Source organism: Falco rusticolus, chromosome 3 (assembly GCF_015220075.1).
Source record: "Falco rusticolus isolate bFalRus1 chromosome 3, bFalRus1.pri, whole genome shotgun sequence".
In the NCBI taxonomy this organism is placed as follows: domain Eukaryota; kingdom Metazoa; phylum Chordata; class Aves; order Falconiformes; family Falconidae; genus Falco; species Falco rusticolus.
The window spans coordinates 114,631,069-114,657,620 of NC_051189.1; the positions used below are offsets into that span (position 1 = coordinate 114,631,069).

A 26,552-nucleotide genomic window follows, 5' to 3' on the forward strand; every position below is an offset into this window, starting at 1 on the left:
GGAGACGCAGCTCCGGTTGCTGCTCGTCAGCCAAGGAGCGAACAGCAGCCCCGCGTAGGGAGCCCAGCTAACACCCCAGCCTGGATCGCGGGAGAAATCACACGCTCTGCCTGGAAATGTGCCACTTTTTTTTTTTTTTTTTTCTCTATGTTGCACCGCAGTTTTAACAAAGATACGAACATGCAGAGTAATGCCACTTGTCAGCGGGAGCTCAGAAGAGAACGCAGTGATGCCTGTCAGTAGTCAGCAGGGAGAGAGGCTCTTGGACAAGAGGCAGGAGACACACTCCCGGCAGGAACAGCACCCCCAAAGACCCACACACACCCCCCCAGACCCTCCAGCCCTCCCTTGCTGTAGGACAGCAGGTCAACCTTCCAGCTGTGATAGGAGCCCCCCTGAAGCCCTGTGGGGCTCAACCTGTTCTGCTTCTGGCCAGAACAGAAGCAGCAGCAAGGAGGAGCGGAGCCTGTCTCTACTGCAGTAGCTGTTTTTTTAGGCTGGTGTTTTCCTGTCCCAAGGAGGCAGAAGAATTATTTTACAATATAAACTGGCCCTTCTTTTCACAGGAGAGTAGGAAAGCCAAGGGGAAGGGAGTAAAAACTGGGAGGTACCTGGTGCCAAACTGAAATGGCAAAAAGTAAGTCAGGAGCTCTGAAGAGCCAGGAGATGAAGCTAAGCGACACAGTAAGGGTACGTCCCAAAAGCTCTCAAGGCTGGCTCCCGGAGCCCTAACACCCTTCGTGCTCTAAGCCCTCCTTCTCTCCTAACTGCTGTCGGGGAAGTGTCGCAGATGGCTCCGACTGGAGCTGCTGCAGGCCGCCTCGGTGCCTTTGCGTTCTGCTCGACACAGGACAACTGAGGACTTCATGAAGCTGCCTCCACAGCAAGCTCGGGTGGGGATGCTGGAAGTGTTTACTTGCCCAAGGTAAGGGATATCCGGCCATACATATCCTGCGCCATTCAACGGGCTGACTGAAAGAGGGGGGGGAGAAGGGGAGGGCTCAGTTGAATTTAGCCTTTGAAAAGTCCATTTCTGGATGCTGTTCCATGAACCTGCAAGGAAAATAAAGACAAGAGCTTGGGTATGAGTCAGCAGGAGCTGCAGAACAGCTCTGTTTGCGGGGGTAAAGCATCCCTACTTCCTGCACTATCAAGTTTGCTTCCTCCACAGCTGGGGCCGTTTTGCTGAGCTCCTCGGCGCACACTCCCCGTATTACAAACGCTTTTTTCCTCAGGTCAGTGGTATCGGTAATCCTACCACAGCCATGAAGGTCAGCAAGTCCAGACACATGGGAGTTATTAATTATCAAACACACACCCTTTAACTGTTACCTCTCGGACAGACACGTAGCAGCTATGACACTGATTGTGGGGCAGAGGGGAGATTGCGAGGGCAGATTACGATTTAAGCTCCGACTTGTTAGCTTAAGCATTACTGGGGACATGGGGAATATCTCCAGTGCTGCGACAGTGAAAACTCATGAAGGACGTGACCAGAGAAATCTGGTTTCAGACTAGGCGCAACCTGATTCCAAATGTACTGCAATCCCAGCAGATAGGACTATTTGGACTCAGGTTGCCACATCGGAAAGTTCTGAGAATGCCACACCGTGCCTATGGGTGCTCAGGAGCGATTAGTGCAGGCAGAAGCTCCCTCCTCTGCCCTGCGGTTCACCACGGGATACAACACACAACCCCGCGGAGGATTCACACGTAAAGTGCAAGTGAGGGCAGGCCTCCGTCTTCCTCCGTGCTCTCCTCTCATGGTTTTCCCTGAAACGCCACCATGGCGCTTCCACTTTCCATGTCTACGGAAACATGTGTTGCAAGAACAGCGTCCTCGTTTAGCAGCCAGGAGGGCTTCGCTAGCAGAGGTCAGGATCCACCTGGGTGTCAGGAGTCTACTTTGGCCTGAACAAAGTCTAAACTTCCCCTCTGTTCTTCACCAGCCAGTCTGCGCGCAAGCCGAGCTTCCTGAGCACCAAGCGAGTGACCTTGCCAGCGAGGTGTCCTGTACGTGCACCACCCAGGAGGGCTGCCTCCCCTTCTGCCAGCTCAACACTAAGGAAGTCTGATCCCTGCTCTAACACAGCTGCACCCGACGCCGTACTGGGCATGCTGGTCAGTGAAGCTTCTGCTGCCACAGATAAGCCAAGGAAGGAAAAGGAGTCAGGCTTGCTACCCTAATCCTCCTCCCAGGCCTGAGATAAGATGTGGGTTTGCGCTTGCTGAAGAAGATGCATGACCCAGAATTGCCTCCACGCCTTCCCAAACGGCCTTGGGAGCTCCCTGAGTAATTTCCCTGCCAAGGTGCATTTAAGCCAAACAGGACAATAAAGACATAAAAGCGCTGCTGGCTTGGAGACAGCTGCCTGGTGGGGGTGAGGAGGGAGGGAGATTATCTGGGCTGCTCAGTAGAGGGAGATTAGAAAACAATCAAGACCATATTAAAGTTCAGGAGAGATGGTACCTCCAGTCCCAGACATGCTTTCTGGACTTGAAATCAGCAGATTAAAACAATTCCAGAGCTAGGCCATTCCCAGAATTTTCCCATTATGCTTTCTACCCCCAGGGGCTTTTATAGACACTGGTGGCTGGCCAACAGCTCGGTAACTACAGATCTACGTAACGGCAGATGTGAACGCAGGTAGGACTGAAGGCCAGCCCGTGTTCTGCTCACACCTTCAGGTCAGAGGAAGAAGAGAGGGGCTTGGGAAAGCAAATACCCACAAATTAATGAGGTCTACGCACTTTTTCAAAATGTCTTGCTTCTTCTGTTCATCAGATGTGGGGAGGCCCATGGATTTCTGCCGTTGATCATACATCATTTTCTCCACCATACTGCGAGTTTCGCTGTCCAGGTCTGACAACTAAAAGCAAGGACTTCTATTAAAATAGGAGTAACTTGTCTCAACCCATACATACACCCTGCTGGCAGAGAACATGCATACACTGAGGTTACGCTATGCTGCGTGCACGGGCTGCAGAAATACTTATACAAACACGGATCAATAGACCGAGCTTCATTCATTTGAATCATCATACCAGCAGTACTCCCAGTATTGGTTTTATGCTGGTAAAAAATAAAAAAAAAAGTCATAGGAGTTAAAGTGAGCTAAGTGTGAGCACATTTGAGAGAAGGCTCCTTTCAGTAAAACGGTAAAAAGAGGGGTGGGGGTGGGGAGTTCTTACCTTCGAGTTCTCTGGATTAATTTTCTTGGTGTTGATTTCTGGGTCTGTGGAGACTAGTTTGTTCCACCATTCCATCTTGTTGATCTGAAGGATGAAGAAGCAAAAATATTTTATTCTTCCTGGACTTGCTCCAGGAATTTTACGTCTCGGGCACAGGATAAAGCTGCTGGAATCAAACTTTATTTGACAGTTTTCCATCAGTAAAATCTGAACATGGATAAAGGGTACTACTTTCGTTCTGAACAACTTTAGGTAGCCTGAATTTCCACAGCTGGGGAATCTGAGAGCATGTCAGATGTCACTTTTGGCATGACGCAAATGGGATTACAAACAGATCACCTGGAGAGGCCCAGAAGGGACACAGTAAGTAATAAGGTCTGTCCCTGGATTTTGATGTCAAAATATGGCATTATTCCATTAAAGAACAACTTTATAATGTCCAGCTTTTCCTGAACTGCTGAGCAATTAATTGGATATCCTAATTAGCACGAAGTTAAGCTGAAGACAGCGGGAACTTGCAATACCCCACTTCCAGTTGCATCACTGACATTGTACCAAGGATAAGCACAGTTCTTCTGTTTCAGCTGACAAAGCCCAGGGCTCTCATAGGTTTTGTCAGACTCCTATTTCACCAGGGAAGAGGCAGACAAGTCTGAATCCTCCCCGATTCATTCTGCTTTACCTTTTCCAAGTGCACAGTGACTGTTTTACCATCTTCAATCAGCCAAGAGCTCTCCTCCACCTTCACTTCATTGAAAAGCTCTCCATCAATGACGGGTGAATGGCCCTTCAGGCCAACTTTGAGGCGCCGTCTCTGAATATCCACCACCACGTCCTTCCCCTTCAATCTGAAGTTCACCTTGAAAGGCACGATCAGCTGGACCAGACAAAGATCAGATTTCAGGAGCTGAGCAGTGAAGTCTCTCCTTACCCTCCTGTGCCACTGTTCTAAGACTTTCTCCCTTTGTTTCACCAGAATAAGACAGAGCACATGATATTTTCCTTGGGACACTGAGCGAGCAGGAGGTGAAAGGACACAAGAGTAAGTCTGGCAACAGGATGGCCAACACCTCAAAGGGACCATAAAAAGGGAAGCAGATTTTAATGTCTTGTTAAAACAAGACCAAGGTTTGGCAAAGTTAACTACAGCTTCTAGGAATTTTTCTTGAGTTATCAAGCTCTCTCCTAGCTATTGAAATGCTGCTGTTAAGTACAACTAACAATCTTCCACTGGCAACTGAGATACAGGGCATCAGCTCCACCATCCTTAGCAGCACCCGCTCTTATTCCTTATCTCAGATTCCTCAGATCCTGGTAAGAAGGCAATACTTACATCCAGTTCTGAAAGAGTCTGTGTCCATCTATAATTTGGAAGGTCAGCCCCATTGCCAGAGTTGGGTTTAAGTTTTCCTTTATCCTTCTCATCCTCCTCTTCATCATCTGTTTCCTAAGCAAACAATTTAAAGTGTAAAAAAGCTTTTCAAGTTTCCATTTATTTTTCACTTGTAACAGCAGTTCTTGGGTTTTATAAGAATTTCAGGTAAGGTGCATGTATTTGATATTCACACAAATTTAGCCCGAAACAAGCAGGTGTTTCTGTTAAAACATAATTATAAGGGAACCCCCAGCCCGTATTTCAGATGTGCCTTTGGGAACTAAGTGTGTATTCTTAAAGAAAGCCAGACAGGACACCCCCTCACATTCAGAAGGGTTCTCATGGTTTTCCAGAAACATCTTTTTCTCCACCTAAAATAAAGCCTCTAGATGAGCTTTACCTGTTTGTTAGAATCCAAAGATTCACCTTCATCCTGCGAGGGTTTCACTGGGACACTGTTAATCTGTCCTTGTGCCTCTTTCTTCTGTTCAAAAAGAGAGCAAACACGCTCAGACAAGGGCTGGCACTTTGTGTTCCTGGCTGATCTGACACTAGATGGCCTCAGCCTCTTCAGCTGAAACTAAAGAGCAGGACTGCAAACCGCATCCAAGACTGATGGGGAATTTTCAGCCCCTGGACCAGTGTAACAGGAAAGCGGCACTGCCAAGGGGAAGACACCGTTGGTCCTCACACCTTGATGACCAAAGCAGGTGCTGCTACAGTGAGAACTTGCTGAAGGCAGAGCGAGTTATGGGAGAACACAGACGAAATCGCAAGTGTTGAGCCCAGGCTCTACTGAATTTGGAAGCACACCACCTGCTCCACTCTGGTGGTCCAGACACTGCAAAGGGACAAGTCTGAGCCGTTCTAACCACTCGCTGCTACCCGAGCTACACGCAGGCCAGCGGAGGAGACTACCTAGATGGCACCCGCAGGCACCAGACATCGCTCTCACCTGGTCGATTTCCAGCTGCAGCCTTTCCGCTTCCTCATCTGTAAGTTCCTTAATCCTTGGCTCGTTTGCGTCTTGCTTCTCTTTAGCAGGTTTCGCAGCTCTCTCTGCCTTTTCACGCCTCTCTGCCTCTTGACGAGCCTTCTTCTCTTTCCGTTCCTTCTGAGCTAGTTTGTTGTGGTGGTTGAAGGTATCTGTGATGAGCTGATGAAAGAGAGGAACACATCTCAGAGGGTTTTAAAAAAATCACCAGTTCTTCAAACCCAAATGAAGCCAACTCAGTGCCTACTGAGGAGCACTAGAACGTCTGTTAGTCATCCAGATGTTGTGACTTCATTTTCACTCTAGTCTTTTGCCTGAAAATCTAGAGTAGCAGAAAACTCGAACTATTTAAATGGAGCCCTTCCTAGTTCTTCCTTAGGCAGGGGTGTATTTGCATGGAGATAACAGAGAAATAAAAATTCTCCCTTTCTTTTGGCCTTTGTGCAATTCCAGCAGGATGAGCAGGTGCCTAACCCAGCCACTTGACAGCTACTCCATGCATCTAGGACAGCTGGAAGAATGGAGACACTGGATCCAAGGTTTTTTACCTCCTTTTGACCTTTCCCACAGGCTGGGCTTTTCCCCGGGCACTAGGTGGAGATTCAGTGTCACGATTTAGAAGAGAAATGTTTGCAAAGCTCTGTGTTCTGCACTTAATCTTTGCTTCAAACCTCCCTCCAAATTCTCGTGTTGTTGTGACTACGAAAAGCAAAATCTCAAGGTCTCCGATCCAAACGGCCATAGTGCTCAGCGGAAAAGCTGAGTACACAGGCAGGAAGCCAGAGCAATTGCCCCATGGTCGATAACGCCAGCAGTGGTGTGCAAAGCTGCACGTATGAGAGCTGAAGTCTGCTCCAGAAAACAATATACCTGAGAACCTGAGAAAAGGAACTGGAGCAGAGAGATTTCTCAGATGGGGGTTCAGGTCATAGTTTACCTATATCCCAGAAAATTCTGAGGAAATTCAGCACCTTTCCAGAGCAACCCCAAGCATCCAGCCTTGTAGCTTCGTAACCAACCCCCAAGTATTTCTGCTTTGTTTGAAAGGGAAAGCAAGATATATTTACACAACGCGAGTCCAGTGTCTCCTAGGATACAGAATTCAAGACATGTATCTCCCAGCCTCTGTTCCTAACCGCAGGATGAGCCACGGTGAGCAAACTATTGACGTTGCCCGAGCTTGTCAGTGTGCGCACACTGCACTTCGCTCAACATACCCACACACCCCTCACTCTGCACCACAAGGGCTTCTGAAATGGCTCCCCATTAACGATGACAACTTGCCCAGCCTCTCCTCTTTTTCATGCCAAAGAATGAGCAGGACTGGGAAAGCAGTTTCTTCAATTTTTGTTGTGGTTACTATGGTGTCAGAGACTGTGGAGAGCACCTTTTCTGAAGATCATAAAGCATTTTAACAGATACCACCCAAGGACATAAATGCTTTTCTTTTACAGGCACAGACACAGATTTGCAAGGCAACTGCCCCAACAGGGCCTCCAAAAGCACCAGCCAGTGCTCACCTCTGAAATGCTGCCCAGGGTTTCACTCCCTGGGAGCACACAGAGCCCAGGAATTTGGGGAGCCTTGCTCTCTAGTCTAAGAAAAATGACAGTAAGCTTCATCTTTCTTTGAAACCATCCTCCTTCCCATCCCGTAGCTGCCTTCATTTTGGCACTTTAGAGACCAGACAAAGTATGTTACACACTGTGTTAGCGATTAACATCTGCCCCGACACGGCAGCAGTGCCTGCTTTGCTGGTGGGAGTTCCAGTAGCCCAGGAAAGGGAACAGCTGATATACTGGTAAGTACAAGCAGGAAAGCCTGGCCAGTTCGTGTTTGGATGCTCTGGTTCTTCCCTACAGCAAAACAATTTAGTTTTTCAGCTCTCAATCTGGGTGAGGAAGACCTGCAGGATAAGAGGTGCCAAAGAGGCCACCCGGATGCCCAGGCTCGCTCCCCAGCACACTCGCCCCGTACAGGCACCGCAGCCCCGAGACAAAGGTGCAGCCGCATGGGCAGAGATGTGGACTTTGTGCTTCTTCTGAGGTGAACAAACAAGGTAACCCGGGGTTATCCACACTGCAGTGTCTGTTACCGTTAAGTCAGTGTGTCTGGCAGATTTGCTTTCCAAACAAGCCTTTGGCCAGAGTGTGGTGAAAAAACCCTGTACCATTGGTACCATTCAAACAAGCAATCTTGTGTGCCTCACCCCAACAGGAGCAACGCATTATTACCTTGCTTCAGTGATGTATTTCATCAGCATCACGGGCTGCTGGTCCCCAAGTACACTGTAATGCTATGCATTGTTCAGGCAGGGAAGTGTTAGTATGGCACAGACATGGGTGGTGCATAAATTAGAAGACATAAAAGCCTGAGGATTTGGGTTTTTACCTTCTCTGCTACTCCGTCTTCTCCACCGGTGAAGAAATCCGTTTTACGCCTCAGGAAACTAAAGAATGTGTTCACAAGCTGGTAGAGGAAACAGGGATTGGAGTGGGAGAAGGGGTGAAGAGAAAAAAGAGCAATGAGACCAGATCACTTCAAGCCTCATGTCTCTTGAGCAGCCTTTATTCTGTGTACTCCCTATCTGCGCCTGTGCCAGGATCATATCGAAATCCCCGTGACCGTTTCCCAGAGAAAACATCCGGTGGGTTTTGTGGAGATCCAGCTCCTGGATTCCCAGTTTTCAGAAGAGGCATTTGTGTGGTTTACATGAAGAAAGAGCAAGCAGTTTATTCTTAGGTCACCTTGGAGGTACCACTACTCCGACACGCCAAGCTGTCACCTGAGTTATCTGGGTGGGTGGGTACATATGTGTACATACATATATACACATATGTACACAGATATACACATGTACTGTATTTTGCACCTTTGCACAACTAAACCCTCAGAGCACGCAAGCTCACCCTCCCCCATCTCCTGTCTATTTTCACAAAATAACTACTAGCTGCTTGCCAGGTATCACAGATGAATTAGCAGTTATGAACTGGCACCCCCAAACACCCCTATGGAAATCCACACCCTCAACCCACTTAATCTTTATTTCCCAAGAGTTCTGTCCTGTCAATGTTACAAGCAAGTTTCCCTGCAGTCCAAGGAGCTGTTACTGGGGCCATTTCCCCACAGAGTTGGTGAGGGGGGTGCTCCCACACTCCCCAACCCTCCCACCACTCAGCACCGGGGCCCTCAGAGCAGGATGTGTCAGCAAAGCCCCAAGCACCAGGAGGGGAACCACGTTCACGTTCCAGCACGTGTCACGGTAGAGTCTAAACCCATCAGGTCCCAGGGGGCTGCTGCCAGCTGGTCGTACTGGGAATGTGGGGCACAGTGCCTGGCGCCTCCCCTGCAGTGCGGGGCACAGGCCTCCGGCGGGGCAGGGGGCCCGCACGTGTGATGCCCGGAGGCAGCAGGGGCCGGCGTGCGAGGCCGCGGCGAGGGCGCAGCCCGGAGCTCCTCAGCGCCTCCTTAGCATCACAGTAATTAATTAGCGCGTCCTCCGGGGCAGTCGCAGGCCTAGGCCGCTATCGCCACTCTCGAAGGATGCCTGCCTTCCGTGCATCATCCTGGGAGGACCGGGACCCGGGGGAGGGGGCGCGGGGACCCGAAAGGGGCCACGCCGCCCCCACCTCCGCTCGTTCCTCCCTGGCCCGCCCTCCCCCCGCCCTGGGATAACGGTAAAAGCTTCCGCCGCCCCATCGCGGGCCCGGCAGCGCTACCTCGCGCACGCCGCCCTGGTGCTGCTGGGCCATGGCGAGGAGCATGCCATCGAAGCGGTCCTCCTGCTCCGCCGCCTCCTCCGCACTCAGCCCCATCCTGCCCGCCACCGCCGCGCCGGCCGCCCCAGCTCCTCACGCCGGCGCCCGGAACCGGAAGCGGCACGAACGGAAGCACGTGCCCTACTCCCCCAACCCACCAATCCCGGAGCCCGTCCGCTCCGCTCTCTTTGCGGATTGGCTGAAGCCTCATCCAATCAGCCGGAAGGAGGCGGGACGCCAGGCGCGGGGCTCTGTTGTTATAGCAACGGCCTGTCCGGGCCCTTCCAGAAAGCTCGGTGGGGCTGTGACCCCGTGTGCGGGTAGGGGCCGCCCGGGGCCGCCCCGTGTCTCGGCGGGGCCTTGCTCAGCCCCCCCGGGGGCCGTGGGCCCGGGCAGCAGCCGCGGGGCTGCCCTGGGCTGTGCCAACAACCCCCCGCGGCCTGCTCTGCCCCCAGGACCCCCCGCCGCGCCGCCGGGCAGGGCAGGGCCGGGCCAGGCCTGGCTCTGGCCCTTCCTCCGGCTCAGCCCCCCGGGGGGGGGTGCCCCCCTGGCTGCCACAGGAATCCCTCACCATGCCAGCAGCCCCCTGCAAACGGGTGATGAGAAGTTGCTGCTTTCCTGCCTCAGTATCAGCTGCTCCAGGGGTGAAAACACCTGGTGATTCACGGTGGAAATGGGAGAATGTGCCCTGCCCTGCCCTGCGTTCCCTCAGGGAGCTGCGAACCGGTGGCCCCTGCCTGGGACCAAACACCACCATCCGCCAGTTCCCTGGGTTTTTCTTTCTCAACTGTAACAACAAGCCTCCTGTCAGCAAGGTCAGGCAAACAGCCGCTGATAAAACAACTTCCAGGTTGCTCTTTCCAAGGCCGTTGAACACAGGGCCCAGACAAGTGCCCTGTGTGTGTGTGAACCTCCTGGCAGTGACACCTGCCACACAGCGTGGCCCGATGACAGCGCGGGGCCTTGGTGCCATGGTACAGGCTGGGTTAATGACTTTGTTTATACTGTTTGGGTAATCGCGATAAGGCCACCCAACCCGCTGTCCCCCTCCCCGAGCTGCTGGCGCTTCATTGAGAAAATGGCTGTTGGTGCCGCGTGATGAACTCGTTTGCCCCAGCCAATCAGCCCAGGGACGGCTGGGTGGTGGTGGGGTTTTTTAATGAGGACTGCTTAATCACAGAGCGGTCAAGGCTGCGGAGGGGTGTTACACTGTGACCCAGCCTTATAAGAGCTGGTTTGAGCAGCCATGGGCTGGCAGAGCTGGGAGGACAGGGAGAATCCAGCCTGTGACGGAGAGTTTGGGAGGGATTTTATGCCTCTCTCTCATCTGCTGTAGCAGGAGCTGAGTTTTGCTGAGGATCCAGCCACCCAGCTCAGCTATGAGCACCAGCGGCATGGACATGGACTGGGAGAGGTGCCAGTGCCACAGCAAGGACAAGCGCACCGCCATCCTCTACACCCTCCTCAGCCAGAACCTCAACCACAGTCGGGGCAGCTGCAGCCCAGCCCACCAGCGCTGCCTCTGCCACCAGCGCCGCACCGTCTGCCTCCGCACACCCCACGTCACCTGCCAGGCAGCCTCCAATGTGCTGGTAAAAACCATCAGCTTTATCAAAAACCTCCCTTCCTTCCACCTCCTGCCACGAGAGGATCAACTCCTGCTGCTGGACAGCTGCTGGGTCCCCCTTTTCCTCCTGGGGCTGGTTCAGGAGATGGTGACCTTCGAGGTGATGGAGACCCCAGCCCCCAGCATGCTCAAGAAGATCCTCCTCAACGGCCAAAGCAAGCGGCAGGAGCCCGAGCGGACGCAGCCCACGCTGGCCGCTGTGCAGCGGCTGCAGTGCTGCCTCAACACCTTCTGGAGCCTGGACCTGAGCCCCAAGGAATACGCCTACCTGAAGGGAGCCATTCTCTTCAATCCCGGTGAGTGCCCAGCCCTTGTGGCTCTGCCTGCCGGCGGAGAGCACATCCCGCACACACGTCAGCATCTAAACGCTCACCTCTTGGCTCAGAGCCATTCAGAGTGCGGGCAGGCGTGAGTGCGGAGAGGGCTGGTTGCCTTATCCTTAACGCCGATCGGGAAGCAGGGAGGAGGGATGTCAAACGTGGTGGTAAAAGCCAGAGAGCTTTGCCAGCCCCGCGGACAATAAAGGACCCTGGGATTTACTTGGTAAAGCATGAGTTTGCCCAATCAACTACCCTTCCTCCCTCAAACGGCAGCTCTGGAATAGCTATGTCTCAGTAGCGCTGCACACATCTCATTACAATGGCCTTGGAGATCCCTTCTGAGAAATGCGGAGGGGGAAGGGTGGGAATGGGAGAAACCTGGGGCTGTTTACCAGTCTCCCTCATCACCAGCTTTTCCTCCTCTCTCCCTGCAGATGTCCCAGGGCTGAGGGCCTCCCTGTACATTGAGAGCCTCCAGCGAGAAGCCCAGAGAGCACTTCAGGAGGTCCTGCAGCCCCTGCACCCAGAGGACCAAGGCCGCTTTGCCCGCATTTTGCTGATCGCCTCCACCTTAAAATCGATCCCTCCCACCCTCATCACAGATCTCTTCTTCCGACCTGTTATCGGCAACGCGGACATCGTTGAGCTCATCGCGGAAATGCTGTACGAAATAACCGGCAGGCAGCTGGCTCTCGTGGCACGCGTGGCGTGCTGAGCAGCCCTGCTTGGCCGCTGGCTCCGTGGATGCTCCCCACACCTCGCCGAGCTGCAAAGTGAACTTGGGAGCAGGGATTTAGCAAGAGAAGCGCTCTGGACTGTGCAGGGAACTGCAGGTTTCGTTAGGGCTGAGGCTGGAGGATTCAGCCAGGCTGCCGCGGAGCGCACAGAGGAGCAGGTGTGGTTCAGCAGGTGTTTATAGCAGCTCCTACTCCAGCTGTGCCGGTCTCCATTGCAGGGAGCGCAAGTGCGGGGTTTCTTTCCCTGTTCCCAGCTGGAGTGGCTCAGCCACCTGCGAAGAGAGCACAGAGCAGGTCGGGTTAGAGCCTGGTCCCGGTTTTTGCTCAATGAATCCTTGGTCCCCTTGAAATCAATGTGCATTTTGCTGTTAACTCCAAGCGATGGGGTTTGTCCTCAAGTAACACCTTGATTCTGTGGTGTTTAGACACAGTGAATACCATGTTTTTGGTGGGATCGCTTACCGGGTGCAAACGTTATGGAATTAGGTGTGAGTGAAATCTTGGTCTGTCTGTTGTGCTTGAAATCTTAGAAATGTTCATGAAAGAGCTTCCTAAGGCATCAAGAGGGAAAAGCCAGAGTATTAAATCTTACAGGGTGTGCAGATTCACCCCTCTTTCTTAGATTTTATCTTTTCTCCATAATGCCATGAAATAAAACAGGACTGCTCACAGAGGAATGGGTTACCTAAGAGCACCTAAACCTACTGCACATCATTTTGGGCTGCGGGCTTACCTCCATTTGTGCGATAGTAAGTGAACCCTGAGCTGCCTGCGCTGCAGAGACAAGCGGAGCTGGTTTAGTGGTAGAAGGAAACATCCCCCTGGAGTTCCAGCCGGGTGTGCACACAGCACGCCTGGAAAGCTTGCTCCTCCTGCCTGCAGCTTCTGCAACAAGTTAGATGTCAGTATTTTATAAGTGAACGTTCTTGCAGTTTGTACATAAGATGCAGTAAATTATTTTTTTTAATAAAATGTTTTACATTTTGGAATATGGTAGTGACTTTTTAGAGATGTTATTAAATGTGGAGGGGGTTTAGATAAACCAGCTGCAGGCCTGGTGTGGAAAGAATGCTTGAATGAAAAGGGGCTTTCTGCACAAATCTGTCTCCCTCACATTGCCATGGGGACACGTCGATCACCACCTGCGGGAGCTGTCTGATGAACAGCTCCACAGCAAAAAAAAACCCTCAGCACACCCAGCAGACAGAAATTCGCAGAGGCAGCGGAATCGCAGCCCATCCACCCACCACACCTTTCTGCAGGCGCTGAGCCTCACCCGAGGGCTCCCAGCCCAGTGGCCACGTCGGAGGTGGATGCTCTGACTCACCTGGATGCGCAGGCAGCTGCCAACAGGTACAGCCACTGTCCCGGTCACCGTGCCTGACCCTGCCGAGGTGTCGGGTAAAGCCGCATGAAGCCTCCCTGTGCCCCATCAGCCTCCTGCCCACGGAAACACCTCGAATGTCAGCCAGCAGCCTGACAAGGAGGATGGCTTTGTCAGCCTGCCCCTCCACCTCCCCCTGCTGCTGCTGGACTGATGGCTTCCAAGGTGATCTCAGCCCCATGATGGCCATTTTCCACAGGGAGGGAGCGGGTGAGTCACCAGATGATTTCTGCAGGTTCGTGCCAGCCACGGGCAGCCCCGAGCCACGCAGCCTGGTGACACGCATGTGAGTCACGGCACACGGGATGCCGAACAGCCCCGCTGCCAGAGCTATCTCACACCGGGCACGCAGGTGCTTTGGCGCAGGGAAGAGCCCCCAGCACCTCCATCCTACCACCAGTCCCCCCAGCCCCTGGGGACAGGGGGCCGCTGTGGGCTCCCCTGGCTGGTGTGGCACCCGCCTGCCATGAGGCAGGGCCACCTCCACCCTGGGACACACAGCACTGGGACGCGACCAAGAGGGCAAGGCCAGGGCTCTTTGCATGGGGCTACACTGCACAGCACAGGGGGCCTGGACACCCCTAGCACCCTGACACCCCCAGGGGCTGTGACCCCCCTCCAGGGCCTGGTCTCCCCCAGGGCCTATGACACCTCTTTGGGGCCTGGCCACTCCCAGGACCTGTGACCCCCTGTCCAGGCCTGGGTCCTCTCAGGACTTGTGACCCCCTCCCACAGGGCCTGGCCACCCCCTGGGCCTGTGACCCCCTCGCCCAGGGCCTGGCCACCCCCTGGGCCTGTGACCCGCTCCAGCCCTGGCCCCTCCTGCGCCCCCGCCCGGCCGCAGTCGCGCTCCTCCGCCACTAGGCGGCGCCCACTCCACTCGGCTTCAGTGACGTCATCACGGCGCGCCCAGTGCCGTGACGCGCCGTCCCGGTGGGGCAAGATGGCGGCGCCCAGCTGTACCGCCGATAATGGCGCCGCCGCCGCCCGCTACTGCCTGGTGAGCGGCATCCCGGCCGCGCTGCGCTCCGCCCAGCTCCGCGCCTACTTCAGCCAGTTCGTAGAAGCCGACGGTTTCCTCTGCTTCCACTACCGCCACCGCCCCGAGCGCCCGCCGGCGGGCAGGGGCGAGGAGGCCGCGGCGCCGCGCACTTGCTCCTGCCTGGTGGCCGTGCGGCCCGGCCGCGCTCGCCGCTTCGTCCGCATGTACTGCGGCAAGCGCTGGGTCGGGCCCGGCGGCGCATCGCTGCCCGGCCGCTGCCTCATCCGCAGGGTCCGCCTCAGCCCCGGGGCAGGTACGAACGGGCCCTGGCGGGGCTGGGCCGGGTGGGCCTGGAAGGGTCGGAGGACCCGCTGAGCACCGGATCCTGCACCTGCAGGTCCGGTCTGAGGGCACTGGGTGGTTAAAACCGCTCGTGGAGTTTCCTTAGTGCCTTAAATCCATTATGAGTCAAGAAAAGTCTGTTTGGGGTTTGCTTATCCCCCTCCTGCTCAGGAGGGCCCTGATTTATCCCTCTCTGGTGGAGCGTGTGTTCCCACCCAAAACCGTTTCTTCTCCTCCAGGCACAGAGATGTCTCCCGACAGCAGGGACAAGACAGCTGCAGGCGAATCTGTCACAGAAGCAGAGTTGAAGCGGCTGCCCGAGTTCAACCCCCCTTCCTTCATGCCTTACGGGAACGTGGGCACCCCCCTGAAAGTTTTTCTGGAGCTGATCCGGGCCTGCAGGCTGCCTCCCTGGATTATCAAGAAATTGCAGCTGGATTTTCCAAAGACAGGCTCATCCCGTAGGTATGGGAATGTGCCTTTTGAATACCAGGACACTGAGACAGTTACAGAAGAAGAAAGAGTTTACACTGCCACAGGGGATGAGATCACAGAGGAAAAGGGGCCTGTGGCAAAACCTGAGGTGACTCACCCAGCCAGTGCTGAGGAAGATGAGGAGGAGCAGGAGAACAAGGAAGAGGAGTCGCACTCGGATGATGTAAGTGGATTTTTCTAGCACTGTCCAGAGTTAGCTATTGTAGCTGCAAAGCTGGGAGGGACAATATTACTCAGAGCTCATTTTAAATCTTTTAATTGTATTGTGTAAATTGCATGTCTAAAAATGGTGTCAAAATCTGGTTGTTCACATCGTGGTGCACTGAGCCCCTTGGTGCATGAGCAGTGTGGGCATTAATGCCTCCAAAACTCCTTGTCTAAATTGTAGGGGTTGAGCCCAAAGGGTTTGGTTGGAGTTGAGCCCAAAAGGTTTTGTCCAGAGGAGCGAGCACAGGGGGAGGCTGGTGCTGCAGGAGCAGATCTCTGCCCTGCTGCATGGCAGATTGGCCCAGCTCTGCTGTTGCTTGTAAATGAGGTGACTGGAGATTCGGGAACATGTTTGTGTGCTGGAAATGACATGCAGAGCCATACAAATGGTTGACCTTGAATGCTCCTGTGATTGAAGTTAGTCGTTTCAAGAAAAATGGCTTTCGTGACAAAGACTCCTAGAAAACTGGGCTGGACAGGCTCTCCAGAGACTATCTTGCCTCCTTCCACCTGACAGACGCCTGTCTAGCCTGTTCTCACAAACCTCTGTCATTACAGAGGCAGCACAATCCCAAGGCAAGCCATTCCCGTTCTTTGCTATACCGGAATTAACTTGGATGCCAAGGCTTTGCTGCAATTTTATCCCATTAGGTTCTCCTAGCAACAGCGGACACAGAGAACGCTTTGTTCCCTCCTTTACAAACTTTTTATTCAGTCTTTTCTTCTCCAGACTAAACAGACTCCTCTAGCTGTTTCTCACAGGCTCTGTTTCCTGGATCTCTAGTCATGCTTTTGGCTGTTCCTTAGTTGGTTAATGTCTTCCTTGGAGGGCTCTGCCCAGAACTGGGCAGGCAGCAGTAAAGCTGTCAGGCTGATCTGTGTCTGTGCCAGCGAGCTGCTTCCCTGGAACCGACACAATCTCTGTAGGGATCAACTTGAGTGGAATTAATTTGTTGCTAGTTGCTGACTTTATGTACAACACACCTGCTCCTTAAATGGGCATCTTTGCGTTACAGATCGGGTACGCTGCTGAAAGCCTGCTGTGGAGTGGGTGTGATGTGGTATTTTTCACCACTTCTGTCTGCTGACTCTGAAGATGGCATTAGTCAGGGGAATGAGGTCATCAGTGCCGGTCGTGTTAGTGCCTGAAAGCAGCAGGCTGAGACGAGCTCTGTCGACGAAGCTGTTTCATAGGGAAGGTGTTGCGATGGGCCGCGAGGGTCAGGGAAACGGGGAGGAGGCTGTGTGCTCTCGGTGTCGCCCACCTTTCACTGGCTTCTTTGCAGGACAATGATACCTGTGAGGAGTGGGAGCGACACGAGGCTCTGCACGAGGATGTGACCAAGCAGGACCGTGTGGAGGAGCGGCTCTTTGAAGAGGAGATTGAGCTGAAGTGGGAGAAAGGTGGCTCTGGCCTTGTCTTCTACACAGATGCGCAGTACTGGCAGGAGAAGAATGGAGGTAACGTTGGTGTCTGTGTCGCTGAGCCACAAACTAACCGCCACGAGCTGGGGGCCCAGCCATGCATTTATCGGGTATAACCCCATACGAGCATCCCAGATCAGCTGCAGATACGGGCATCTTGCCATCACTTTTTAAACCTTCCATTGATCACAAAACCTACAGTGGTTCAACCCAGTTGCTAGAGACCCCAGTGGTCCTACGGGCAGCCTGTTGTGTAAGCGCTCTAGTTTGCAGGGCTCTAACACCGTTTCCTTCCCACTTTGTTAGGGAAAGCAGGGAGCTGGGCCACCAGCAAACAGCTCTTCTGTGTCAGACTTCCACAACCATCACTAAAACCGGTGCTTTCCTTCTCTTGGCAGACTTTGATGAGCAGACTGCGGATGACTGGGATGTGGACATGAGCATCTACTATGATAAAGGTATCTGAGCTGAACTCCCTCCACAAGAAACCAGGGAGGCTGGGAGATTCTGACCCTGCAGAATTTCTGCAGTGAGGAACTCTTTGGCTCCGTCATCCTTTAAAAGCGTCCGAGACGTCACTATACTTAAACCAACATTTTTTTTCTTGTCTGGCACTGAGAGTTGCCAAAACAAACAGGTTCTGCCTCCTTGTTGCATGGTGCTCTGGGGGAAATGACGGCAGTGAACAGCTTTCCTGAGCTGAGCTGCTCTGACTCTTACTTCTTTCTCCCTAGATGGAGGTGATAAAGATGCTCGGGACTCGGTCCAGATGTGGCTGGAACAGCGACTCCGAGACGGCTTGGAGGATGGGTCTGTTTCAGGACAGCAGATTGGCACCTTTGAGAGATACACCAAGGTGAGCTCTGGGTACATGCTGGGGAGGGGATGGGGCAGGACAGGAAAGGTGGGGGTGACGATGTTCGGAGGATGTGGATTAGGGGGAGGAGAGGTCTTGGATGTGGGGAGAGGTCAGGTTCTAGGGAAATGAAGATGGGCTTTGTTCAGCAACTCTGTGCCTTTTTTCCTCTCTCCCAGGGCTTTGGCAGGAAGGTGCTGGAGAAGCAGGGCTGGACAGAGGGGCTGGGGCTGGGGAGCAGCAACTCTGGAATGGCCGAAGCTCTGGACAATGAGGGTCAGAACCCCAGATGCAAGAGGGGGCTGGGGTAAGTACCCACCCCTGCCCTGCCAGCCTGTGTTCAGAGCCTCTGCCTGGGCTCTTTGGGCTGACACAGCAGCTAACTGGTCACAAAAGGAGCAGAGTGTGAACCAGAGCTGTGAGGCTGTCCCAGGGATCTGCCTTTCTCCGCACAGCCAGTGGCAGGGCCTGCCACAGCGCGCCAGAGCTAAATCCACTGCTCCTCCTGATGGTCTGGTGCTCTGTAGAGGAGCTTGTGGTGTTCAAGTAGGGCTGGAACCGTGTGCAGGTTCATGCAGCAGATAAACACAGAGGGAGAGCTGTGCTTGAGGACTGAGGGTCACCTCTGCTACGGTATTCTGGTGGGAAAAGCCCAAGTGACCTGAGGTCGCACAGCACCCCTACCTCCTCTGTGGGGTTTTTGGGGCTTTGTGCGGTGTTTCCCTGTGAGAGCTGCTCTTGTTCTAGAGTGATCCTGCAGCCAGGAATAGGACAAGAATCCTGTATTGGTCCACTTCTCCCCTGCAGCATGTGAAGGAAGTCGAGCTGGGATGCACAGGCGTGTCTGACTGCCTCAGCAGTGTTGGACCAAACGTTTCCTGCTTCCCTCTAGATACCACGGGGAGAAACTGCCAACTTTCAGCAAAGTGAAAAAGCCCCGGCGGGACGTTCCCATCCTCATCTCAACCATCTATGATGACCCTGACCCAAAGGACAGCGGTGACGGGCTGCTCAGGCGCCAGCCACCCACTGCCATGAAGTACAGGCAGGACATGGCGTTTGTCCAGGCGTCACACGGTGCTCTGGGGAGCTTCAGCACCCAGTCACGGTGAACAGAGACTGTCACAGAGCCTTTGTACTGGTTCTGCCTCTGCCAAGCACAGGCTGGCTCCTGGTCTTGGGTTTGGAGCAGGGTGTTCATATATTTATTTTTGGAAGAAATAGACTTCTAACAAAAATTGCCTCCGTGTTTTTTTTTCCTCTGAACCGTTCAAATGAGGGGAAATAGTGCTGGTCCCGATTGCTCAGCGGGAACTGGGAAGGGTGTTGCGTTTCTGAGTGGTGGTTTAGAGCCGATACTGCTGCCTGAATCAACCGAGCTTGTGTGCTAGGTGAGCCTAAAACCCCAGAACTTGTAGTTTCATGGCTGCCTGAGACCCAGGGAAGGACAAGTACAGACAGGGCCAGCTGTGGCACGGTAACTGTCCTGCCGAAAGCTTGCTGCTGGCCCGCAGCTTCGCGTTGCTTGGGCGTGACGATCCCACACTCCTGGGAGAAACTCCTTGGGATGAAAGACTTGTCCTGGCAGCCTCCGGAGGAATTCTGCAGGAGGCGTTTCCCTGCGGTCGGGTGTAGCGGGTGCTTCCTACCACGGGCTTTCCGATGTGCTCTGCCGTGTTTTCCTGACGCAGGCGCTTTTCTGAGGGGAGGGGGTGGGGGGAAAGCCTTCGTCCCAGTGACCTGGGACTGGAGGGTTAAATGGGCATTGGTGAATGCTTTGTTGGCAGGCTGCGGCTTGCCCCTGTGCGCCTTCCTTAAGGCTATCGCTATGTCGGGAGCAGTTTTTCCTTTATTTTGAAGAGCCGGGACTGGGGTTGTGCTTCAGGGACAAGGGCAGCGCCGGGACTCGAACCCGGGGGTCCGGGACCCGGGTTCGAGTCCCGGCGATAGGGGAGCTGTGCGTCCCCCCGGCTGCCAGGGGGCGCTGTGGCGGCGGCGGCCTTTCCTCAGCCGGAACGCGGCGCTCGGGGCCCGCGGCCGCCCGGACCCAAAGTCGGCGGCACCGGGGCGACAGGCGGTGAGAGGCCTAGTGGGCCCGGGCGCGGCCTGCCGGGAGGGGTGGGGGTCTTAGGGAAGATGGAGGGGGCGTGAGGGGTGGAGGGACCTGGGTAAGGAGGGGGGATGTGGGAGAGAAACGGGGCAGGGGGGGAGCGGGAGTCGTAGGGGGGAAGGGGGGAGGTGGGAGGAAAGGGGAACATGGGGGTGATGTGGGGATAAATGGGGGGACGTGGAGGGAAAGGGTGGCGTGGTGGAGAAGGAGGGATGTGGGGATAAATGGGGGACATGGGAGGAAGGGTGGCATAGGGGAGAAGGAGGGTCTGGGGGGATGTGCTGATAAATGGGGGGACATGGGGGAAAGGGGAGCTTGGGAGGGATGTGGGGATAATTGGGGGGACACGGAGGGAAAGGGTGACATAGTGGAGAAGAAGGGATGTGGGGATAAATGGGGGACATGGAGGGAAAGGGTGGCATGGGGGAAAAGGAGGGATGTGGGGGGAAGGGAGACATAAGGCAGAAGGGGAACATGGGGGGCAAGGGTGTTGTGGGGGAGAAGAGGAAACACGAGGCGAAAGGGGAACATGGGGAGATGTGGCAGAAAGGGGAGCTTGGAGGGATGTGGGGGTAAATGGGGGAGATGTGGGGGGAAAGGGTGGTGTGGGGGAGAAGGGGGGACATGGGGGAAAGGGGAATGTGGCGGGGACAGAGGTGGGGATAGGGGGATATGGGGAGAAAAGGGGATGTAGGCAAAGAGGGGGGACATGGGGGGAAAGGGGGTCCATGGGGAGAAGAGAGGACATTGGGGCAAGAGAAGATGCAGGCAAAGAGGGGGGGATAGAGGATGAGGGGACATGAAACATGGGGGAGAAGGGATATGGCAGGGAGAAGGGATATGTGGAGGGGGAAGGGGTGTTGGGAGAGGGAATTGGGCTGGCATGGGGAGAGGGATGTGTGGAAAGTGGGAATATGGGGGTTATGTGGGGAGGAGAGGGGACGTGAAGGAGAAGAGGGACGTGGGGATATGGAGAAATGGAGGGGAGGACATGGGGACATGCTGGGGTGAGGGAGGGAACATGTGGGCGCTGCCACATCAGGAAGGACCCAGCTGAGGTTAAACTCACCCCGCACATGGGCAGGAGTCAGGATCTGTGTCCCACAGGCCCAGCCCGGTGGGTCTGGCTGGGATTTGTGCCTGTTCTCAGCCACAGCATCGCCAGCTGGGGGGTAACGGCCGCCCCGGCACGGGCTGCGCTCGCAGGGGAGGCAGCGATCACACAGTGGCACTTTCCCTTCCTCTCCACCCGCTCCTTGGGTGTGAATCCCAGCACGTCCCATTCGTAATATAATAATATAATAATGCAAATAAAATGGTAAACGGGAGCTTTTCCTTTCTCAGTCAACAGAAGGGGAAGGAAATGAGCCGACATGTCTGAGGGCAGCAAGGGGAGCTCGCTGGCCTTCGGCCAGGTGGTGATCGGGCCTCCAGGCTCCGGGAAGACGACCTACTGCCATGGCATGCAGCAGTTCATGGGCAGGATCGGGCGCAAGGTGACAGTGGTGAACCTGGACCCCGCCAACGAGGCAATGCCCTACCAGTGTGCCGTGGACATTGCTGAGCTCATCACCCTGTCCGATGTGATGGAGAACTTGAAGCTGGGGCCCAACGGGGGGTTGATCTACTGCATGGAGTACCTGGAGGCCAACTTCGACTGGCTGCAGGAGAAGCTGGCTGCGTTCCGGGGTCACTACTACTTGTTTGACTGCCCGGGGCAGGTGGAGCTCTACACCCACCACGGTGCCCTGAAGAACGTCTTTGCACAGTTGGCCAAGTGGAATTTCAGGGTAAGTTTGGGGCTCGGCAGGGAGCTGGGATCGTGCCTGGCATCCCACCTGCTTGCGCAAGGGGCTCAGAAGCTGTATGCCACATGGCCGGAGCTTCTGATCGTGTGGACTAATGACGGGTTTCTTTACTGATCCATTTGGCCCTTCATGTGGAATGGCTCTGTCAGGGAAGGAGGGAAATTTTGCCCCATTTTATGCTGGGGGGGGATTGGCAAAAGAGTGGCTTGTTCAGGGCATTTTGTGCAGTGGGATTATCAACGGAAACATGGATTCTTTCCGCACAGACTCTTGCTGTGCTCTGGGGTCCTCTCCACAAGACGCTGTGCGTTTTATCTGTGTGGGCGTTGTATTAGAGCGGGGAGGTAGGTGGGTGTGCAGGGTGTGCGGGGACCCTTTGTGCTGTGCTGTGAGAAACCCGGGTGTCATCTCAGGCCCTACCTGGCTCTCCAGCAGCCAAGCTGAATCGCTCTGCACGTTGTAGTACGTGCTCTGTGCTTTCTTGCACAATGGAAGATGCAAATGAGGAAACGCAGGTGAGAAGAGTCCCATAACCGAGCGAACTTGCTTACGTTGCATTTGTTTTGCATTTGGGCCAAACCATGAACACGCAAGCTGCGTATGGTGCGAGCAAGAAGGGCAAGTTCACTTGCTTGAGAATGTCAATGGGAATCTGCGCATTAGAGATGACTTTTATTCAAATAAATGGACACGAAGTGGTAGTTGCTAAAAAAAGATAGTTACACTGCTGTTTTGGTGCCCGCTCGAGTGCTTACACCTGCCTGTGAGCTTTCAACTGGCTTTTTTTGCTGCAGAAGCACAGCCCTGACTCACTGCAGACACTCAGCTACAGAGCCCTGACTTTGAGTAACATTGTGTAACAGGCAGTAACTTAACAGAGATCTCAGACCACATTGTTACAGCTGCACAAAACACAGGGAATCATACTGCTCGTTAATTTAATTATTAATTATTATTTCAAACCGCATGACAAGTGGTTCTCCCAGCAGAGCGCAGTGTGCTACAGTTACTGCTCCTGAGCGTACGCTGCGTGTGAGCATTGCTGTGGGGAAGGTGGAAATCTGGAGGCAGTCATGTCGTTCAGGAGAGTTAACCCCCGCTCCCATCCCCCAAAATCCTGTGGAGTTCAGACAAGCATGGAAAATGCATGTGCCAGGAAAGAAGCCCGGCGAAAAGGGAGAGCAGCTGCAGGTTTAAGTGTCTTTCAGTACTGCTGGTGGAGCTCAGCACCCCTTTCTGTGCACCAGCACCCTGGGTCCTGAATTCCCCGGGTGGTCCATGGGTGTGAATGTGGCGATACCTACTTACCTATATGTATGTGCACTCGGATACGAGGGTGTTCCGTGTGCAGGGGCTAGAAGGTAGGTGGTAATGTTCCCTTCATGGGAGTCTGTGTGGTTATAGTCACGTCTGAACCGATGGTCCTATACCCACCTCTCGGACTGTCCCCAAAGCAGGCGGAGGGACTCGTCACTGCTCTGACCTTGTGCTGTCCCTTTGTGCCTTTGCTGCCCAGCTGGCTGCGGTGCACTTGGTGGATTCTCACTACTGCACGGACCCGGGCAAGTTCATCTCTGTTCTCTGCACCTCGTTGTCCACCATGCTGCACGTGGAACTGCCCCATGTCAACGTCCTCTCCAAGATGGACCTGATCGAGCAGTACGGCAAGCTGGGTATGAGCCTTTGGGAGAGAGACGCGTGGAACTGGGCTGCATCGGGGGCGAATTAGCTGTTCGGGCGTGGGGATGTATTGCTGGGAGGAGGTCAGGGAACTGGTGTATATCTCACCGCTTGCTTCAATTTACAAATTGCCTTCAGAGCTTCTTGGCGTTTCTCTGCAGCTTTCAACCTGGATTATTACACAGAGGTCCTGGACCTCTCTTACTTGGTTGACCATTTAGCTTCCGACCCTTTCTTCAGTAATTACCGCCGCCTCAATGAGAAGCTGGTGGAGGTGATTGAGGACTACAGCCTGGTGTCCTTTGTTCCGCTCAACGTCCAGGTGATTGCAGCAGGAGGAGTGGGGCAGAGAGAGCAGGGGGGGAGTGTTGGATGTGTAGTCAACACGTTCAGTAGCATCTGGGTTGTGTCTGCTTAGAGCCATGAGGGCTGGAAACCTCAGCTGTGAAGAGACTTGGGGACAGAGGAGAACAGGAGGACACCCAGACTTGTAAATGATCTGTGGCAGCCAAAGGAAAAGAAAAGGCTAATGAGCTTGGGACTATGTGGGCCTTGTGCCCTGGGGCAGGGAATTAAGACTCCCCACCCCCCCGCCTTCATTCAGTTCTGTGCCTGCATTTCAAATCTGGGTAAAGTAATACCTAAAACGTTGTTAAATTAGGGAGAAAAAAATAATTAGAAGACTGGGAGGAATACATTTGGGAGGAAGGGCTGAAAATGTTAATCTGGTCGTTTGCAGAAGTGTCAACAAAGGCAAATGGGCTGAGACCGGAGGTGATGAAAGGGAGTGAGAGGGTGGAGGGTGTCAGCCCATCATGTGTTCAGGGGGTGCCCTTGTTTATCCTGTGGCCCCTCCAGGCTCAGGGAGGCTGGCAGCGTCCTTGGGGCATTGGGTACCATGTGGGTGGCCCAGAGCCTCGAGGAAGATCCGAGCTAAAGCCCAGCGTGAGCTCTTGCCTCCAGGGAAGGACCAGATTCCCCCATGTGTCATCTCCCTCCCTTTCAGGATAAGGAGAGCATGCGGCAGGTGATGCAGGCAGTGGACAAAGCCAATGGCTATTCCTTCGGAGACCAGGAGCACAGGAACCTTGAAGCTCTGATGTCGGCAGCAGTGGGAGCCGATTTCCACTTTACTTCGTATCCTTCTCTGCTGGTTCTCTGCTGGGCTGAGCTTTAATTTCTCTTTCCTTGAGGAAGAGAGGCTGGAGGTGGGGCTGGCAGTTTGCAGGCCCAGGTTGTTCCTAAAAGTGTCTGTTGCGATATGCATGTAGGGAGGTGGTAAGGCTCAGCCCAGACCTTAGCAGGCAGTTGTCCACACCAAAGCCACCACATTTGTTACTAATTGATACTGTGAATGTGGGAGGAATCTTTTGCCAGCTTTCCTCTCTCTCACACTCACTTGGACTGGGTCATTCCACCTCGTCCAGACCATACAATTGATTCTCCTGTACTTGTTGGGTCTGGGATCAGCCAGAGCCAGGAATAACTCAGGTGGTGCATGCTGCTGCCAGTACTGCCGTCTTCCTGCCAGCCTTCAGGCTGCTGCGGGGCTGGTTCCTCGCTGAGAACGTGAAGAGCTCCTTGCAGAAGGGAGTGTTTGAGCCCAGCCCCTTGTTTTCCTTAATTACTGCGTTATCAGCACACTTGCAGTGCAGGAGAAGTATGTGCAATCTCAGGACAAAGCTGTGGAAGAAGAAGTGATGGATCTGTAACACACCCACCTCTTCCACAGCTGCTCCCTGTTTTGACACCTCTCCTTTTCCTGCCAGGAGTTTAAGAGATTTCTGCATCTTGTGACTCAGACCAAGTGAAAGCTTTTGGGGCAGAGGTCTGCCTGCTGGGCTCCCTCTGAGCGTTTGATCTCTTGCGCTTCAGCCCCGCGGCACGGAGCAGTGTTTTTGCAGAAAGGTGATGGCTGAGTGCAGGGACTTTCCTTAGGAGCCTGAAGAGATTTAGACAGGTGAAGACATGGTTAGCAAGGGAAGAGAAGCAGGATAGAGGAGACTGACCTTTGCCAGGTCTTCTCGTCCCCGTCATGACCAGGGTAGGTCCAGAGAAAGAAAAAGCAGTTTGAACTGGTGTCTTCGGCATTGAGACAAAAGTGCTGGGTTTACTCATAGGAGGAGTGTGCATGTACCTTGTGCTCAGAGGATTATCCAGGCTGAGAAGCCTCCAATCTGTCTTAAGGAAGACAGAAAGATGGTTGGGTTTTGTTGTTTTGTTTTGTTTTTTTTTAAATAATGATGGACTCTTTCTTAATAAACACTCCTTCATCTTGCTTTCATCTTATGAGTTTGCTGAACCTGAATAAATAAAACCAAGAGTGCTACAAAGCCCGAGGCTAAAAAGCCTCTGGTGGGAACGTCACCGCAGCTGGTGCGTTGTGTACTTTGCAGAAGGGCTCGGTGTTAGCCGTGTCGTGTTCCTCTATGATCTACCTGAGAACAGACAAAGCGTTTGCTGGAGGGAGTGAGGAAGAGCTGCTGTGGGACCTGAAAGCAGGTCACGCCGCTCGTGCGCACTTATCCGGGGGCTGGATGCTGGCGGCTGGTGTGCAGGCAGCGCGCTGACAGCGACGCACAAACTGCAAGCTCGGCTTTTGTAGGCTTTTGATTAAGAAAGACCCTGTGTGACTCAGGGAGAGGTTGGAGCACATCGTTTGCATGTAGAGCCTTTCTCAGCACCTGGCTTGGCTGCCCTCGTCCACCTTCTTCTGGGCTTGCTTTCTCCAGTGCCTTCTCCCGACCCCAAATCCCGGGGCTTCCTCTCCTCCCCATGTAATCCCCTCTCGCCGCCCTGCTGCAGCTCCTGACGGCGATGGGAGCGGCCTCGCACGCCACCTGCTCTGCATCCCCGCTGCAGGCGGCAGCCCGGGTCCGGCGGCGCGGTGGATGGGGAAGGCTGGGGTGACGGGAAGCGAGGCGTCCCCCCGAGCAGCTCGCGCAGTCACACGCAGGATGGGAGCGGGCAAGACTCCCGGCTCCCAGCTTGCCGTGCAGACTCAGCATCGCGTCTTGCCCAAGACCTTGCATAAAATAAGACGGCTTTCTCCTGCAGGATGGTTTGGCCCTCAGAGCAATTGCAGACCACTGACTGAGTGAATCTAAATGGGAGTCGGGTCTTGCTGAGCAGAGACTGCAGCTAGGCGGGGAATTAAAACTCCGTTTTCCCGTGTCTCACAGCTTTGTGGCTGGGATTTGGAGACAGGAGGAGCTCGGGGAGGGGGGGGGGGGGGAAGGAGGGTGAAGGCACGTGCTTCC

General features: G+C 54.2%; 4 protein-coding genes across 10 annotated transcripts; 3 read left to right on the forward strand and 1 right to left on the reverse strand.

The window, feature by feature from the left end:
• Positions 1-107: 107 nt before the first annotated feature.
• On the reverse strand, positions 108-11,661 carry NUDC (nuclear distribution C, dynein complex regulator). Of its 3 annotated transcripts, none has more exons than XM_037379569.1 (9): positions 11,215-11,661; positions 7,953-8,030; positions 5,523-5,723; positions 4,968-5,051; positions 4,526-4,639; positions 3,875-4,069; positions 3,193-3,276; positions 2,752-2,870; positions 108-1,053 (listed from the first exon to the last, which is right to left on the reverse strand). In XM_037379569.1, exons 1-9 carry the CDS (start codon positions 11,305-11,307, stop codon positions 1,002-1,004), a joined length of 1,020 nt encoding a protein of 339 aa, XP_037235466.1. In that variant the 5' UTR covers positions 11,308-11,661; the 3' UTR covers positions 108-1,001. The 3 variants fall into 3 exon arrangements, with proteins under 3 accessions (XP_037235466.1, XP_037235464.1, XP_037235465.1); XM_037379567.1 differs by lacking the exon at positions 11,215-11,661 and adding an exon at positions 9,891-10,091; XM_037379568.1 differs by lacking the exon at positions 11,215-11,661 and adding an exon at positions 9,281-9,441.
• On the forward strand, positions 10,493-12,992 carry NR0B2 (nuclear receptor subfamily 0 group B member 2). Its single transcript, XM_037379572.1, has 2 exons — positions 10,493-11,242; positions 11,701-12,992. The coding sequence occupies exons 1-2, from the start codon at positions 10,699-10,701 to the stop codon at positions 11,979-11,981; spliced, it is 825 nt and encodes a 274-aa protein (XP_037235469.1). The 5' UTR covers positions 10,493-10,698; the 3' UTR covers positions 11,982-12,992.
• Positions 12,993-14,305: 1,313 nt separating this feature from the next.
• GPATCH3 (G-patch domain containing 3) lies at positions 14,306-18,932 on the forward strand. 2 transcript variants are annotated; one of them, XM_037381765.1, is made up of 7 exons: positions 14,306-14,682; positions 14,951-15,369; positions 16,700-16,874; positions 17,237-17,296; positions 17,573-17,694; positions 17,874-18,001; positions 18,587-18,932. In XM_037381765.1, exons 1-7 carry the CDS (start codon positions 14,331-14,333, stop codon positions 18,804-18,806), a joined length of 1,476 nt encoding a protein of 491 aa, XP_037237662.1. In that variant the 5' UTR covers positions 14,306-14,330; the 3' UTR covers positions 18,807-18,932. The 2 variants fall into 2 exon arrangements, with proteins under 2 accessions (XP_037237662.1, XP_037237663.1); XM_037381766.1 differs by having other exon boundaries at positions 18,502-18,704.
• Positions 18,933-19,686: 754 nt separating this feature from the next.
• GPN2 (GPN-loop GTPase 2) lies at positions 19,687-25,659 on the forward strand. 4 transcript variants are annotated; one of them, XM_037381653.1, is made up of 6 exons: positions 19,687-19,771; positions 21,149-21,594; positions 23,129-23,285; positions 23,454-23,614; positions 24,299-24,429; positions 24,932-25,659. In XM_037381653.1, the coding sequence occupies exons 2-6, from the start codon at positions 21,178-21,180 to the stop codon at positions 25,002-25,004; spliced, it is 939 nt and encodes a 312-aa protein (XP_037237550.1). In that variant the 5' UTR covers positions 19,687-19,771; positions 21,149-21,177; the 3' UTR covers positions 25,005-25,659. The 4 variants fall into 4 exon arrangements, with proteins under 4 accessions (XP_037237550.1, XP_037237551.1, XP_037237553.1 ...); XM_037381654.1 differs by lacking the exon at positions 19,687-19,771 and adding an exon at positions 19,855-19,862; XM_037381656.1 differs by lacking the exon at positions 19,687-19,771 and adding an exon at positions 20,809-20,921.
• Positions 25,660-26,552: the final 893 nt, after the last annotated feature.